Source organism: Hyperoodon ampullatus (genome assembly GCF_949752795.1).
Source record: "Hyperoodon ampullatus genome assembly, chromosome: 4".
Lineage (NCBI taxonomy): Eukaryota > Metazoa > Chordata > Mammalia > Artiodactyla > Ziphiidae > Hyperoodon > Hyperoodon ampullatus.
Genome location: NC_136917.1, coordinates 12,741,390 through 12,760,459, shown reverse-complemented (window position 1 = coordinate 12,760,459; position 19,070 = coordinate 12,741,390). Strand labels below are relative to the sequence as shown.

At 41.7% G+C, this 19,070-nt stretch overlaps 1 protein-coding gene across 6 annotated transcripts in view; it reads right to left on the bottom strand.

Annotated features, from left to right (window-relative positions):
• TENM2 (teneurin transmembrane protein 2) overlaps positions 1-19,070 on the bottom strand; it is a gene marked incomplete at its 5' end in the record, with an annotated part of 1,007,477 nt that overhangs the window by 80,802 nt on the left and 907,605 nt on the right. For all 6 annotated transcript variants that reach the window (XM_079702682.1, XM_079702683.1, XM_079702684.1 and 3 more), the window contains 3 exons: positions 13,182-13,449; positions 14,211-14,472; positions 17,651-17,770. In XM_079702682.1, coding sequence (XP_079558808.1) covers positions 13,182-13,449; positions 14,211-14,472; positions 17,651-17,770 — 650 coding nt within the window. The remainder of the gene's footprint in view (positions 1-13,181; positions 13,450-14,210; positions 14,473-17,650; positions 17,771-19,070) is intronic.

Genomic DNA, 19,070 nt, shown 5'->3' with positions numbered 1-19,070 from the left:
AGATATAACAATTATAAATATTTATGCACCCAACAGTGGAGCATGTAAATATATAAAGCACAAACTAGCAGAGCTAAAAGAAGAAATAAACCATAACAGGATAAAGTTGGGGACTTGAATATCCCACTCTCAAAAATGGACAGATCATCCAGACAGAAAGTCATAAAGGAAACAGAGGATTTCAACAACATTATAGACCAAATGGACCTAACAAACATACATAGAACATTCTATCCAACAATGGCAGAAGTGTACGTGGAACATTTTCTAGGGCAGACCATATGTTAGGCCACAAAACAAGTCTTAGCAAATTCAGGAAGATTAAAATCATACCAAATATCTTCTCTGACCACAATGCCATGAAACTAGAACTCAGTAACAAGAGGAAAACTGGAAAATTCAAAAATATATGGAAATTAAAAAACACTCTCCTGAATAACCAATAGATTAAGGAAGAAACCAAAGGGGAAATAGAAAGAGACAAATTAAAATGGAAACACAAATACCAGAACTTCTGGGATGCATTAAAAGCCAGTTCTATGAGGGAAGTTCATAGCAATAAGCACCTACATTAAGGAAGATCCCAAATAAACAATCTAATTTTGTGCCTTAAGGAACTAGAAAAAGAAGAACAAACTGAGCCCGAAGTTAGCAGAATAAAGGAAATAATAAATATTGCAGCATAAATGAATAAAATAGAAAAGAGAGAAACAATAGAAAAGGTTAACCAAACAAAGAGTTGGTTCTTTAAAAAGATAAACAAAATTGACAAATCCTTAATTAGACTACCTAGGGAAAAAACAGAGAGGACCCAAATAAACAAAATTATGAATGAATAAGGACACATTATTTAATCATTTATACTAGGACTCCCGGGGAAGATGGCGGAAGAGTAAGACGCGGAGATCACCTTCCTCCCCACAGATACACCAGAAATACAGCTACACGTGGAACAACTCCTACAGAACACCTACTGAACGCTGGCAGAAGACCCCAGACCTCCCAAAAGGCAAGAAACTCCCCACATACCTGGGTAGGGCAAAGCGATTCCCGCACAGAGGATCGGTGCCGAGCGGCACTCACCAGCCCGAGAGGCTTGTCTGCTTGCCCGCCGGGGCGGGCGGCGCTGGAAGCTGAGGCTCGGGCTTCGGTCAGAGCGCAGGGAGAGGACTGGGGCTGGCGGCGAGAACTCAGCCTTAAGGGGGCTAGTGCGCCACAGCTAGCCGGGAGGGAGTCCGGGAAAACTCTGGAGCTGCCGAAGAGGCAAGAGACTATTTCTTCCCTCTTGGTTTCCTGGTGCGCGAGGAGAGGGGATTAAGAGCGCTGCTTAAAGGGGCTCCACAGACGGGCGCGAGTCGCGGCTGAAAGCGTGGACCCCAGAGACGGGCGTGGGACGCTGGGGCTGGTGCTGCCGCCACCAAGAAGCCTGTGTGCGAGCACAGGTCACTATTCACACCTCCCCTCCCGGGAGCCTGTGCAGCCCGCCACTGCCGGGGTCCCGGGATCCAGGGACGGCTTCCCCGGGAGAGCGCACGGCACGCCTTGGGCTAGTGCAACGTGACGCCGGCCTCTGCCGCTGCAGGCTCGCCCCGCACTCCGTGCCACTCCCTCCCCCCCGGCCTGAGTGAACCAGAGTCCCCGAAGTGGCTGCTCCTTTAACCCTGTCCTGTCTGAGCGAAGAACAGACGCCCTCCGGCGACCTACACGGAGAGGCGGGGCCAAATCCAAAGCTGAGACCCGGGAGCTGTGAGAACAAAGAAGAGAAAGGGAAATCTCTGCCAGCAGCCTCAGAAGCAGCGGGTTAAAGCTCCACAATCAACTTGATGTACCCTGCATCTGTGGAATACATGAATAGACAATGAATCATCCCAAATTGAGGAGCCAGGAGTCAGTGCTGTGCCCCTGAGGTGGGAGAGCCAACTTCAGGACACTGGTCCACAAGAGACCTCCCAGCTCCACATAATATCAAATGGCGAAAATCTTCCAGAGATCTCCATCTCAACACCAGCACCCAGCTTCACTCAACGACCAGCAAGCTACAGTGCTGGACACCCTATGCCAAACAACTAGCAAGACAGGAACACAACGCCACCCATTAGCAGAGAGGCTGCCTAAAATCATAAAAAGTCCACAGACACCCCAAAACACACCACCAGACGTGGACCTGCCCACCAGAAAGACAAGATCCAGCCTCATCCACCAGAACACAGGCACCAGTCCCCTCCACCAGGAAGCCTACACAACCCACTGAACCAACCTTAGCCACTGGGGACAGACACCAAAAACAACGGGAACTACGAACCTGCAGCCTGCAAAAAGGAGACCCCAAACACAGTAACATAAGCAAAATGAGAAGACAGAAAAACACACAGCAGGAGAAGGAGCAAGATAAAAACCCACCAGACCTAACAAATGAAGAGGTAATAGGCAGTCTACCTGAAAAAGAATTCAGAATAATGATAGTAAAGATGATGCAAAATCTTGGAAATAGAATAGACAATATGCAAGAAACAGTTAACAAGGACCTAGAAGAACTAAAGATGAATCAAGCAACAATTAAAAACACAATAAATGAAATGAAAAATACTCTAGATGGGATCAACAGCTGAATAACTGAGGCAGAAGAACGGATAAGTGACGTGGAAGATAAAATAGTGGAAATAACTACTGAAGAGCAGAAGAAAGAAGAAAGAATGAAAAGAACAGAGGACAGTCTCAGAGACCTCTGGGACAACATTAAACACACCAACATTTGAATTATAGGGGTTCCAGAAGAAGAAGAGAAAAAGAAAGGGACTGAGAAAATATTTGAAGAGATTATAGTTGAAAACTTCCCTAATATGGGAAAGGAAATAGTCAGTCAAGTCCAGGAGGCACAGAGAGTCCCATACAGGATAAATCCAAGGAGAAATACGCCAAGACACATATTAATCAAACGGTCAAAAATTAAAAACAAAGAAAACGTATTAAAAGCAGCAAGGGAAAAACAACAAATAACACACAAGGGAATCCCCATAAGGTTAACAGCTGATCTTTCATCAGAAACTCTGCAAGCCAGAAGGGGCTAGCAGGACATATTTAAAGTGATGAAGGAGAGAAACCTGCAACCAAGATTACTCTACCCAGCAAGGATCTCATTCAGATTTCATGGAGAAATTAAAACGTTTACAGACAAGCAAAAGCTGAGAGAGTTCAGCACCACCAAACCAGCTTTACAACAAATGCTAAAGGAACTTCTCTAGGCAAGAAACACAACAGAAGGAAAAGACCTACAATAACGAACCCAAAACAATTAAGAAAATGGGAATAGGAACATACATATCAAGAATTACCTTAAATGTAAATGGACTAAATGCTCCCACCAAAAGACACAGATTGGCTGAATGGATACAAAAACAAGACCCATATATATGCTGTCTACAAGAGACCCACTTCAGACCTAGAGACACATACAGACTGAAAGTAAGGGGATGGAAAAAGATATTCCATGCACATGGAAACCAAAAGAAAGCTGGAGTAGCAATTCTCATATCAGACAAAATAGACTTTAAAATAAAGACTACTAGAAGAGACGAAGAAGGACACTACATAATGATCAAGGGATCGATCCAAGAAGAACATATAACAATTGTAAATATTTATGCACCCAACATAGGAGCACCTCAATACATAAGGCAAATACTAACAGCCATAAAAGGGGAAATCGACAGTAACACACTCATAGTAGGGGACTTTAACACCCCACTTTCACCAATGGACAGATCATCCAAAATGAAAATACATAAGGAAACACAAGCTTTAAATGATACATTAAACAAGATGGACTTAATTGATATTTATAGGACATTCCATCCAAAGACAACAGAATACACATTTTTCTCAAGTGCTCATGGAACATTCTCCAGGATAGATCATATCTTGGGTCACAAATCAAGCCTTGGTAAATTGAAGAAAATTGAAATTGTATCAAGTATCTTTTCCGACCACAATGCTATGAGACTAGATATCAATTACAGGAAAAGAGCTGTAAAAAATACAAACACATGGAGGCTAAACAATACACTACTTAATAACGAAGTGATCACTGAAGAAATCAAAGAGGAAATTTAAAAATACCTAGAAACAAATGACAATGGAGACACGATGACCCAAAACCTATGGGATGCAGCAAAAGCAGTTCTAAGAGGGAAGTTTATAGCAATACAATCCCACCTTAAGCAACAGGAAACATCTCGAATAAACAACCTAACCTTGCACCTAAAGCAATTAGAGAAAGAAGAACAAAAACACCCCAAAGTTAGAAGAAGGAAAGAAATCATAAAAATCAGATCAGAAATAAATGAAAAAGAAATGAAGGAAATGATAGCAAAGATCAATAAAACTAAAAGCTGGTTCTTTGAGAAGATAAACAAAATTGACAAACCATTAGCCAGACTCATCAAGAAAAAAAGGGAGAAGATTCAAGTCAATAGAATTAGAAATGAAAAAGGAGAAGTAACAACTGACACTGCAGAAATACAAAAGAAATACAAAAGATCATGAGAGATTACTACAAGCAACTCTATGCCAATAAAATGGACAACCTGGAAGAAATGGACAAATTCTTAGAAATGCAGAATCGGCCAAGACTGAATCAGGAAGAAATAGAAAATATGAACAGACCAATCACAAGTACTGAAATTGAAACTGTGATAAAAAATCTTCCAACAAACAAAAGCCCAGGACCAGATGGCTTCACAGGCGAATTCTATCAAACATTTAGAGAAGAGCTAACACCTATCCTTCTCAAACTCTTCCAAAATATAGCAGAGGGAGGAACACTTCCAAACTCATTCTGCGAGGCCACCATCACCTTGATACCAAAACCAGACAAGGATGTCACAAAGAAAGAAAACTATAGGCCAATATCACTGATGAACTTAGATGCAAAAATTCTCAACAAAATACTAGCAAACAGAATCCAACAGCACATTAAAAGGATCATACACCATGATCAAGTGGGGTTTATTCCAGGAATGCAAGGATTCTTCAATATACGCAAATCAATCAACGTGATACACCATATTAACAAATTGAAGGAGAAAAACCATATGATCATCTCAATAGATGCAGAGAAAGCTTTCGACAAAATTCAACACCCATTTATGATAAAAACCCTGCAGAAAGTAAGCATAGAGGGAACTTTCCTCAACATAATAAAGGCCATATATGACAAACCCACAGCCAACATCGTCCTCAATGGTGAAAAACTGAAACCATTTCCACTAAGATCAGGAACAAGACAAGGCTTCCCACTCTCACCACTCTTATTCAACATAGTTTTGGAAGTTTTAGCCACAGCAATCAGAGAAGAAAAGGAAATAAAAGGAATCCAAATCGGAAAAGAAGAAGTAAAGCTGTCACTGTTTGCAGATGACTTGATACTATACATAGAGAATCCTAAAGATGCTACCAGAAAACTACTAGAGCTAATCAATGAATTTGGTAAAGTAGCAGGATACAAAATTAATGCACAGAAATCTCTGGCATTCCTATATACTAATGATGAAAAATCTGAAAGTGAAATCAAGAAAACACTCCCATTTGCCATTGCAACAAAAAGAATAAAATATCTAGGAATAAACCTACCTAAGGAGACAAAAGACCTGTATGCAGAAAGTTATAAGACACTGATGAAAGAAATTAAAGATGATACAAATAGATGGAGAGATATACCATGTTCTTGGATTGGAAGAATCAATATTGTGAATATGACTCTACTACCCAAAGCAATCTACAGATTCAATGCAATCCCTATCAAACTACCACTGGCATTTTTCACAGAACTAGAACAAAAAATTTCACAATTTGTATGGAAACACAAAAGACCCCGAATAGCCAAAGCAATCTTGAGAATGAAAAATGGAGCTGGAGGAATCAGGCTCCCTGACTTCAGACTGTACTACAAAGCTACAGTAATCAAGACAGTATGGTACTGGCACAAAAACAGAAAGATAGATCAATGGAACAGGATAGAAAGCCCAGACATAAACCCACGGACATATGGTCACCTTATCTTTGATAAAGGAGGCAGGAATGTACAGTGGAGAAAGGACAGTCTCTTCAATAAGTGCTGCTGGGAAAACTGGACAGGGACACGTAAAAGTATGAGATTAGATCACTCCCTAACACCATACACAAAAATAAGCTCAAAATGGATTAAAGGGCTTCCCTGGTGGCGCAGTGGTTGAGAGTCCGCCTGCCGATGCAGGGGACACGGGTTCGTGCCCCGGTCTGGGAAGATCCCACATGCCGCGGAGCGGCTAGGCCCGTGAGCCATGGCCGCTGAGCCTGCGCATCCAGATCCTGTGCTCCGCAATGGGAGAGGCCACAACAGTGAGAGGCCCGCGTACGGCAAAAAAAAAAAAAAAAAAAAAAAAAAATGGATTAAAGACCTAAATGTAAGGCCAGAAACTATCAAACTCTTAGAGGAAAACATAGGCAGAACACTCTATGACATAAATCACAGCAAGATCCTTTTTGACCCACCTCCTAGAGAAATGGAAATAAAAACAAAAATAAACAAATGGGACCTAATGAAACTTAAAAGCTTTTGCACAACAAAGGAAACCATATACAAGACCAAAAGACAACCCTCAGAATGGGAGAAAATATTTGCAAATGAAGCAACTGACAAAGGATTAATCTCCAAAATTTATAAGCAGCTCATGCAGCTCAATAACAAAGAAACAAACAACCCAATCCAAAAATGGGCAGAAGACCTAAATAGACATTTCTCCACAGAAGATATACAGACTGCCAACAAACACATGAAAGGATGCTCAACATCTTTAATCATTAGAGAAATGCAAATCAAAACTAGAATGAGATATCATCTCACACCAGTCAGAATGGCCATCATCAAAAAATCTAGAAACAATAAATGCTGGAGAGGGTGTGGAAAAAAGGGAACACTCTTGCACTGCTGGTGGGAATGTGAATTGGTACAGCCACTATGGAGAACAGTATGGAAGTTCCTTAAAAAACTACAAATAGAACTACCATATGACCCAGCAATCCCACTACTGGGCATATACCCTGAGAAAACCATAATTCAAAAAGAGTCATGTACCAAAATGTTCATAGCAGCCCTATTTACAATAGCCAGGAGATGGAAACAACCTAAGTGTCCATCATCGGATGAATGGATAAAGAAGATGTGGCACATATATACAATGGAATATTACTCAGCCATAAAAGAAACGAAATTGAGCTATTTGTAATGAGGTGGATGGACCTAGAGTCTGTCATACAGAGTGAAGTAAGTCAGAAAGAGAAAGACAAATACTGTATGCTGACACATATATATGGAATTTAAGAAAAAAAATGTCATGAAGAACCTAGGGGTAAGACAGGAATAAAGACACAGACCTACTAGAGAATGGACTTGAGGATATGGGGAGGGGGAAGGGTAAGCTGTGACAAAGCGAAAGAGGGGCATGGACATATATACACTACCAAACGTAAGGTAGATAGCTAGTGGGAAGCAGCCGCATAGCACAGGGAGATCAGCTCTGTGCTTTGTGACCGCCTGGACGGGTGGGATAGGGAGGGTGGGAGGGAGACGCAAGAGGGAGGGGATATGGGAACATATGTATATGTATAACTGATTCATTTTGTTATAAAGCAGAAACTAACACACCATTGTTAAGCAATTATACTCCAATAAAGATGTAAAAAATAATAATTTATACTACAGAAATACAAAGGATCATAAGAGGCTCCTCTGAATAACTATACACCAACAAACTGAACAACCTAGAAGAAATGGAAAAATTCTTAAAGACATACAACTTACCAAAACTGCATCAGGAAGAATTAGAAAATCTAAATGACCAATTGCTAGTCAGGAAGAAATAGAAAATCTGAATGACCAGTTGCTAGTAAAGAGATTGAACCAGTAATCAAAAATCTCCCAATGAAGAAAAGCTTAGGACCAGATGGCTTCACTGGTGAACTTTCCCAAACATTTTAAGCAGAATCAACACCAATCCTTCTCAAACTCTTCCAAAAAATCAAAGAGGAGGGAACACTTTCCCAACCTCATTTTCAAGGCCAGCATTACCCTGATACCAAAACCAGAAAAGGACACTATCAGAAAAGAAAAATACAGGGCTTCCCTGGTGGCGCAGTGGTTGAGAGTCCGCCTGCCGATGCAGGGGACATGGGTTCGTGCCCCGGTCCGGGAAGATCCCACATGCTGCGGAGCGGCTGGGCCCGTGAGCCATGGCCGCTGAGCCTGCGCGTCCGGAGCCTGTGCTCCACAATGGGAGAGGCCACAACAGTGAGAGGCCCGTGTACCGCAAAAAAAAAAAAAAAAAAAAAAAGAAAAATACAGGTCCATATCCCTGATAAGTACAGATGCAAAAATTCTCAATAAAATACTAGCAAATCAAATTCAGCAGCATATTAAAATGATCATACACCATGATCCAGTGGGATTTATCTCTGGGATGCAAGGATGGTTCAACATATGCAAATCAATCAATGTGATAATCCAATTAATAGGATAAAAGAAAAAAATCATATGATTATCCCAAGAGATGCAGAAAAAGCATTTGACAATACTCAACATCCATTCATGATAAAAACTCTTAACAATATAGGCATAGAAAAAACCCAACTCAACAAAATAAAGGCCATATATGACCAGCCCGCAGCTAACATCATACTCAGTGGAAAACTGTTGAAAGCTTTTCCTCTAAGATCAGGAACAAGACAGGAGTGCCCCATTCTCACCACTCCTAGTCAACATAGTATTTAGAAGTCCTAACTGGAGTAATCAGGAAGAAAAATAAATAAGATGTATCAGAACTGGAAAGGAAGCAGTAAAATTGTCCCTATTTGCCAATGACATGATTTTATATATAGAAAATCCTAAAGACTCAAAAAAAAAAAAAAAGTTAAGACTTAATCAGTAAATTCAGTAAAGTTGCAGGATACAAAATTAACATACAAAACCCAGTAGCATTTCTATACACCAAAATGAATTTTCTGAATAAGAAATAAAATAAATAAATCCCATTTATAATAGCATCAAAGAATACTTAGGAATACATTTAATCAAGGAGGTGAAAGATCTCTACTCTGAAAACTATAAGATATCAAAAGAAATCAAAGAAAACACAAATAAATGGAAGGTATCTTGTGTACATGGACTGGAAGAATTAAGAGTGTTAAAATGTCAATACTACCAAAAGCCATTTATAGATTCAATGTAATTCCTATTAAGATTCCAATAGCAATTTTTCTTACAGAAGTAGAAAAAAACACTCCTAAAAGTTATATGGAACCACAAAAGACTCCGAGTAGCCAAAGAAATACTGAGAAAGCAGAAAAAAGCAGGATGCATCATACTTCTTGATTTCAGGCTATATTATAAAGCCATAGTCATCAAAACAGTGTGGTACTGGCATAGAAACAGACAAAGAGACAATTGGAATAGAACTGACAGCCCAGAAATAAACCCATGCATATATGGTCAACAAATATTTGACAAAGCCGCCAAGAATACTCAATGGAAGAAGACAGTCTTTTCAATAAATGGTGCCAGGATAATTGCATACTCTCATGTACTAGAATGAAACTGGACCCATATCTATACCACTTACAAAAATTAACCCAAAATGGATTAAATACTTAAATGTAAGACCTGAAACTATAAGGAAACAGGAATAAAGCTCCTTGACATGGGTCTTGGTAATGATTTTTTTGGCTATGACACCTAAAGCACAAGTAACAAAATCAAAAATAAGCAAGTGGGACTACATCAAACTAAAAAGCTTCTGCACAAGAAACCATAAAAGTGAAAAAACAACCTATATAATGGGAAAAATATTTGCAAATTGTAGATCTGATAAGGAGTTAATATCCAAAACACATAAAGAACTCATACAACTCAATAGCAAAAAACCCAAATAATCCAATTAAAAAATGGACCTGAATAGACATTTCTCCAAAGAAGATACACAAAAGGCTAACAGATACATGAAAAAAATGCTGAACATCACTGGTCATTAGGGAAATGCAAACGAAAAGCACAATGAGATAACACCTCATGCCTATTAGAATGGCCATCAAAAAGGCAAGGGATAACAAATGCTGGTGACGATGTGGAGAAAAGGGGACCGCTGTGCAACGTTGGTGGGACTGGAAACAGTATGGAGGCTCCTGAAAAATTAAAAATTAAAGTACCATATGATCCAGCAATTCTACTTCTGGGAATATATCTGAAGAAATGGAAACACTATGTCAAAGAGATATTTGCACTCCCATGTTCATAGCAGCATAATCAAGATATGGAAACAATGTAAGTGTCCACCAATGGATGAATGAATAAAGAAACTGTAGTATGTGTGTGTGTGTGTGTGTGTATATATATGTGTGTGTGTATATGTATACATATATATAATGGATATATATATACACATACATACAATATACATATGTGTGTATACATATGTGTGTGTATATATATACACACACAATGAAATATTACTGAGCCATAAAAAAGGGAAATCCTACCATTTGCAACAACATGATGGAACTTGAAGGCATTATGCTAAGTGAAATAAGTCAGACAGAGAAAGACAAACACTGTATGATCTCACTTATATGTGGAACTAAAAACAAAACAAACTCATAGAAAAACATATCAAACTTGAAGTTTACCAGAGGCAGAGAGTGGGGAAAGGGGAAATTGGATGAAGGTAGTGGAAAGGTACAAATTTCTAGATACAAGATAAATAAGTACTAGGGATGTAATGTACAACACGATGACTAGAGTTAACACTGCTGTATGAAACACAGGAAAGTTGTAGAAAGACTAAATCCTATGAGTTCTCATCACAATTTTCCTTTTTTCTCTTCTTCTTTATTGTATCTTTATGAGAAGATGAATGCTAGCTGAATCTATTGTGCTAATCATTTCACAATATAAGTAAATCAACTATCATGCTGTATGTCATAAAGTTATACAGTGATGTATGTCAATTATTTCTCAGTAAAACTGAGAAAAATGAGCTAGCAATGAAAGGGAAAACCACAGATTAAAAAAATTTAAGAGAATCCAGCTATTCCCTTCTGGGTATATATCCAGAGGACACCAAAACATTAATTCAAAAAATATATACACCTCTATGTTCACTGCAGTATTATTTACAATAGCTAAGATATGGAAACAACCTAACTGTCCACCAATGGATGAATGAATAAAGAAATTGCGGTATATATAATCGAATACGACTCAGCCGTAAAAAGAATGAAAGCCTGCCAGTTGTGACAATGTGGATGGGCCTTGAAGGTTTTATGCTAAGTGAAATAAGTCAGAAGGAGAAAGATAGATCCTGAATGATTTCACTCATATGTGGAATCTAAAAAACAAAACAAATGAACAAACAAAATAAAACAAAAAGAAACTCAGAGATACAGAGATTAGATTAGTGGTTACCAGAGGGGAAGGGGTTTGGAGGGTGGGCAAAATGAGTGAAGGGGGTCAGCTGTATGGTGATGGGTACTAACTACAGTTGTGGTGGTGATTACTTTGTAGTGTATACAGATGTCAAATTATAATGCTGTAAACCTGAAACCTATATAATAACAAAAAATTTGTTGCAAAAGGTAGATCTTATTTGGATTCTGATTCAAACAAATGAAGTACTACTTTATTTTTCGATACTCATAAGGCAATTGAAATATTGAACAATGGCTATTTGATATTAAGAACGTATTGTTTCTTTGTTGTGATATTGTTGTTATGCTTTTAAAGTGTTTTTTAAGGATACACTCTGATATACTACAGATGAAATGATTTGATGTTTGGGACTTGCTTCAGAAAAATATGGGAGGTGGAGGAGTGGATGAAGGTAAGGAAGAAACAAGATGTGTTGATAATGGTAGGAGCTGGAGTACGTGCAGTGCATTATGATATTCAGTCTTCTTTTTGATGTTGGCTATCATTCTGATATTGGCTAAAGCCTGACATAATATTTATTAAATTAGCCACTGTTTATATTTAAATGCACTCGTTACTCCAATAACTTACTACTGTCTTTAAGTTATTAACTCCACCCATTGACGAAGCACACCACAAGGGCAATATTCTGAGCATGTGTAGCCTGCTGGCCTGTGACTTTAGGCAACTTGCTTACCCTCTCCCTCTGGTCCCATCTGCACAATGGGGATTATGAGAGGGTCTACTCGATAGGGTTATTGAGAGGTCACCCAAGACAAAAGGATTTAGCACAATGCTCTGCAGCAAGGGAGTGTTTGATAAACACTGGCTGCCAATTACAGTGAAAATTTCTGAGTTTGTTGGTTTCTTATTTTGGTAACTTATTGCAGTTCTTGAAAACCACAAGCCTACTGGTGAAGAAAATACAGGATTCTGGATTTTAATTGATCCCAGACAGCTTTCTACAAGTAAGAAAATATACTGGGTAGGTTGATATGAATCCACAGCTCACAACGCTTCAAAGACCGCTAACGATACGATCCTTCTCTTATGCTGGTCTTTCCCAAGTGGGAAATCACGTGATTCCCTCAGAGGCAAAGCCTGAAACATAGCATGTGGCTTTCAGGCCCCCTCTAGCTCCCTCTTCTGGTTCTCTGGTTCTGTGCCACCTGAGAGTGTTCTCTCTGGAACATGATCGAGCCCCTGCCCACCTCTCTCCCCATCTCAAATAGTCTCCCTGTCCACTACAGTCCAGCCACACCGGCCTATGTTTGTCCTTCAAAAACACCTCCCTCTTCTCTTTTTCTGCCAGGAAAAGAATGCTCTTTTCCTGATTTTCACATGGCTCCTTTTCATTCAAGTCTCTGTTTAAACATCACCTGCTGAGGAACCTTCCCTGAACGCCCTCCCACCGTTGCCCCTCTTCCCCAGTATACAACACATTTTTATTTTCATATTAGCACCTAACGCTGCTTGATATTTTCTTGTCCAGGCTGTGTTTACTATTTCGACCCCTCAGTAGAAGAGGAAGTCCATGGAAGAGGACGCTTGTCTGCTTATGGACTTATGGACCACTGCCTCCCTAGCTACTAGAATAGTTCTTGGCACATACTAGGAGCTCAATAAATACAGGTTGATTTAATGCATGCCTAAATCCAAGAATCAATAAGGGGTTGAAACTGAAACATACCAACAGCGTCAGAGAGTCCGTAGACCCTTTGGCCATAGGCATCCGTCTTGTCCCAGATGAAGGTGTAGGCCAGGTTGGGAGAGGCCTGGAATGACTTCTGGAAGAGGTGCCCCTCTACAGCTACCATCAGATGAACCTTGATGAGGTTCAGGGGCACTGTGGACTGGGTCATGGTGATCTTCAGCAGCGACTTGTAGCCTGCGGTCCTGGAGCTCAGATAGCGAAGCTTCACGTTGGAACCAGGGAGCTCAATTTCTTCATGAAGAACCTGGAGAGGAAACGCAAGGTAGATACACTGCATCAAAGGCACCCCGGCAGCTGGGCTGCTTGCAACCCAAGGCTACCTGTCTGCTACCACCCTCACCGAAGCATCACGCCTTACGGGGGAGTGCAAGAACCACTTTCCATGGCTGAGAAGAGAGAAAAAACCCCCCAACAACCAAAACTTTATCCTGCACTACGGAGCAAAGTGGCTGAGGTTATGATTTTTGGATTAATAATTATTCTTGGTCACTGTTGTGTTTCTTTTTAAAACCACGCTGTTGGCAAAAGATGTAAATAAGAACAGCAGGCTTTATTGCTAGTTGCATGCAAGGAGGCCACAAGAGGCTGTAATTATATGAACCTGCAACTTCCACCGACAATTGCTATAAAGCAACAGGGAGGCAATAATGTAATATGCCCTCTGTCGTAACACTGATGTAGATCACTAAAGCGCCTCTTATCATGTATCTCTGTGACTAACAGGAATAAAAAGCAATTTGCAGGTGGGTTGCACATATGTGTATTGTTTTTATTCTATTAAAAGCTCCAGTGACTGCTAAAGTCTGGAAACATCTGGAATGTCCAGGAGGGATTCAGTTTTCTCTCCAGTGACTACAAATTCTACTGCGTTCTTACTTTTTGTCCCTCCCCCTTAATATTAGTTTCTGGCTTATCCAGGCAGAGAGAGACGGTGGGAGGAACTCAGCCAGCCAGTTTGGGTCAGGGCAGTATTGAGAGTCCCACCCTGGTACCTGGTGCTCCTACCTGGGTCTCAGGCACGATGGGATTCTGCCCAGGGGCAGCGCTGAAGAAGGTGGACAGTGGGGAGGAGATGATGATTGGATCCGGCCGGACAAAGCCACTGAGGTCACAGCTGGGGATGGAGTTCTCCTCTGTCTTCATCACCAGAGTGTCCATGGCATAAAAGCTATTCCACGGCAGCCACACTGTACGCTCCTGGCTCATGAACGGGGCTCGCTCGAAGTGCAGGGTCAAGGAGGCGCCGCCATTGGCGATCAGGTCAAACCTGGAGAGGGGGTAAGTGAACTCACTGAGAGGGGTGGACTCACCAGCAGACCACGTAGGTGCTCTGACCTCCAGGCTGAAGGTAGTGGGAGGGGCGGAGCAGGCAGGAGAAGAACATGGGCTTTGTGGGAACCCAAACTCTACCATTTACTAGTTCTGTGACTGTGAGCAAGCTGCTAACCCTCTCTCAGCCCCCGTGTTTTCATCTGTGAAATGGGAAGAATTCTACTGATGTCACGGTGTGGCTGAGAGGATGAAATATTGTGATGAATTCAAAGTAGGGGTCAGCCGACTCGGCCCACGACCTGTTTTGGTAAAAAGTTTTATTGGAATCCCAGCCACGCCCATTGATTGGCTTATCCTCTCCAGCTGTTCTGACCTACAGTGGAAGAGCCTGGTAGTTTTAACAGGAACCATATGGCATCAAAGCCTAAAATAGATACTACCTGGCCCTTTACAGAAAATCTGTGGTCCCCTCCTCCCACCGCCCCCGGTGTAAGGCATTTAGCATCGTGCTAGGCTAACAGGAGTCTTCACTACATCGTGGAGTTACAACGATTGGATTCCAGGACACAGGGAGGGGCTCGTGAAAGCTTTCTTTTCATCAACCTGTACTGTTTCTGATTTTTTCTTTTTGGTTTCACAGAACCTTAACTTTTTCTGAGATACAACTGACATATAACATTATATTAGTTTCAGTTGTACAACATAATTCGATATTTGTATATATTGTGAAATGATCACCACCATAAATCCATTCATCACCACACCTGGTTACAATTTTTTTTTCTTGTGCTGAACACTTTTAAGATCTGTCTCAGCAACTTTCAAATATACAATATGGTAATAGTAACTATAGTCACCATGTTATACATACATCCCAGGACTTACTTATCACTAGAAGTGTGGACTTTTAAACCCTCTTCATCCATTTTGCCTTGTTTCTGATATTTTTTTCCAAAACACAAATTTATTTGGCATTTGGATGAAATGGTTCTTACTATTTCTGATATTTTTGACAATCGTTCTTAAACGATATTCCTGTTTTCCTCCAGAGCTGGATGGAAGTGTATTACTAGTAAAGTAAAATAAAGGTAGTTCTTCCCCCAATTAATGGAAAAGAACCTTAATGGAGAGAAGTCTCTCAATTTTGTGCTTTACTCCTCCACCGGGATCTCAACTCTTTGAGGGCAGTGGTACCCCCTTGTATACACTTCAGAATCCCCAGCAACTAGCAGAGTTCCTGGATCACAGGAAAAACTCAATGAAAATATACGGACTCACTGGCTTCACTGAATTTTGGTAACACTTTTAGTGTTTTTCAATAGACATAAAATGAGTGAACATGGAACATATGAATATTAAGGTAAATATCATGGTGGAAGAGTTTATTCTATTAATTTGTTTATATTTTATTTTGGGACATGCACGCTGCTGGGGACGCTTTTTTTAAAAATTTATTTATTTTTGGCTGCATTGTGTCTTCGTTGCTGCACGCAGGCTTTCTCTAGCTGTGGCCAGCGGGGGCTACTCTTGGTTGTAGTGCGTGGGCTTCTCATTGTGGTGGCTTCTCTTTGTTGTGGAGCACGGGCTCTAGGCACAAGGGCTTCAGTAGTTGTGGTGCACGGGGTTAGTTGCTCTGCAGCATGTGGGATCTTCCCAGACCAGGGCTCAAACCCGTGTCCCCTGCATTGGCAGGCAGATTCTTAACCACTGCACCACCAGGGACGCCCGGGGATAGTTTTGTATAGGGTACAGGAGAGTGAAATGTTTTGAAGTGAAACTGTTCCTCGTTGGGATGATAGCATTAAACCACTCATGTCTGTGGCACACACCACTACACAACAGACCGTGGGATTCCTCAGAGCATTTCCAAACACATCCTGTGACTTCCAGGGCTTTGCTACCTGGACAAGCTGAAGAATCACCGATCCATGAGGTTGGATAGATGAGCTGGGAAGTGGATTTAGGCGATAATTAGTCAGGAAGCAGCTGAGAGGGATGGGGCAGCATAAGGTGGTGAGAAACATCAGACCAAGGACTCAGAAATGTCCTCTGGTGTCGTCACAGGACTTACAGGGCAAGATCACTGGCTTCTAAGAATGAGCAAGCACCGAGGCAGCTCAGCATCGTACACCTTCACAGTCCTAGTGCTTTCAGCTAATTAGAATTGCCTGCACCTAGTGAATACCGAGAATATTTGGTTTCAGAGGTGAAAATAGGAGGACAGGGCTACTGTGGGCTGGTGATTTTTGAAACTACCTGCAAGGCTACCTTAGGACATTAGGAAAAAAAGACCAGGTTCTTCACCAGAGAAAGGCAAGATTCACAGCACATGATACACTTATGATTTTCCAGGTTCCAGTTTTATAGAAAAAGTGTTGCATCAGATTTACATCAACCGTCTCCTCTTTCATTTGGAATCGAATACAATAGTGTGTCTGTGTGTGTTTTAAGGCTAGGATGGGTGAGTTGTTTTCCCCTTCCCACAGATTTCGTTTCTTCTTTTTATCTTTTTCTTTAAATTTCAAGTCCATGCCCAACGGATTAAGGAAACGACAGCTTTCATCTTGGTGGAGGCTGCATGGGTGCGGTTTTTCAATCAGAAGATAATAGGGAAAGGTTGCCTCCTTCACACCGCAGGGTGACGGCTAAATGTATCTAATTAGGCTTCTCTGATTACATCCCACCCCCTCAAAACAGGAGCAAAAATAACACAACTCCTAAAGCCACAGATGAAAACAGAAGGGGTTCACCACAGGACACTGGGGCATGTGGATCCTTGTCACCCTGCACTGCCTTTGATTTAAAATAAAATAGGAGTGAGGTTCCAAGAGCTACTCTCTCTTCCTTCTGGCCTCTGCCACAGTCAACACCAACACACACACACACACACACACACACACACGGAAAAGCATTTACCTGCCATGGAAAAAGCATTGCTGTGGGCAGCCCTGGAGAGGTTGGCCATTCTAGTTATTTTCCATTTCTGAGACCATACGAAAAAAATTATATATATATATATATATATATATATGGGGGGGATTCTCCCTAGAGATCTGGCCTGGTGGGTCTCCCCCCAGTCCTCAAGGGGGAGGCACGTGGTTCCAAGCCAACAGCACCATCTGTCTCTTTGCAGCCTCAGTCCTAAGTAAGTGGAGCCCCACAAAGCTACTTACGTGCCATCTTGGCGGGTAATGGTGTAGCCGTATTTTGGATACTTGACAAAAGACACGTTCACACCAATCAGGGGAGTTCCATCTGTAGTTACGACTTGGCCTCGGATGAGAGAAACCAAGCTGAGAGAAAGAGAAACACAAGCTTTTGAGCCCCAGGCAGGAGAACAAGGGGACAAGGGGGTCGCAGAGTTCCCCTTCCCCATTGCCCACCCCCCATCCTCATCTGGTCCCTAAGGCAAGGACGAGACCTTTAAACATGAACTTCTGGCTTCACACGATCGATCACATCTCGATGAGAGATGTGGGCCAGAGGGATGTCTCAACGCTGGCAGTCCCCGAGGAACAGTCTGGGGTGAAATCACGGGCAGCATCTTCAGTCATTCTGCTGGATGATGGGGTCCCCTGTGCACACTCCCTCTGCCCTCAGCCTCACTCCGTTTCTTGACATCACTTGCCTTTTGCTTGGCCCGAGCTTCAGGCTGCCCCTCATCACTCACGTTTGTGCCTTAGCCTGGCACGGAGAGTATTATCCTCGGGTGAGAGCTTCCCCATCTGCCTACTCATTTCCTTTTTTTGGCTGTGGAGGAAGGCACTGTTACTCTTCTCCTCCAGGCTGGGATGACAGAGGGAGCGGGGGGTTGGGTGGTGGGAGCACACAAAGGTTTTTTATGAGGCTGGGACGTATACATACATTATTTTTTTTTGTTGCCCTTTAAGAGCAAAATTTCTCACAATCCATGGCATCCCGAGGAAAAGAGAACATTAGAGAACTTTTTTTTTTTTTTTCTGGTAGAACTATCTTGGATTCTGGATTCCATGTAACTATGTGTTTCTCTGACATCAAATTCCTGCTGCCGGGATTTGGGGCAGGGGAACGGGGAGGTGGTATATACCTCTCAACTTCTTGCCACCATGAGAGAAAGCCCCCTGCTCTCCAGATCATAGTAATTAGAACTTTCCCAAAGATGCCAGCATTCAACAAGCTGCTTCTGGGAAATCCCATAAAGCAATAGAGATGCCACAATAGTCTACTCAAAATCCATGGGGAGAGAATGCACACGCCTTCATAGAGAAATGGGCTAATGAGAAGTTCCATTTTTGTACTAAGTTTCCAGCCTACCAGGCAGGTTTGCAGCTGTATTGTTGGCCTTCAAGCCACTGGGCAATTTGGCGAAGGCAGAGAGGTTCTCAGGCATCCAGATTCTTGGACACACTCCCAATTTCTGGACCAGGTAATAAAGCTGACCCGTTCTTTGCCAGAATCTTGTCCAAGTCTGCTCAATTTTTGGAATGCACTTATTTCTGCAGTCCCAGGTGAACCAAAAACTGGAGGGGTGCTCTCTCCAAGCACCTCTCTTTTTATTAGCAATCCCCCCAACTGTTCAACTCCGACCCCTTGGGGATCTCAGGAGGGTTTAGA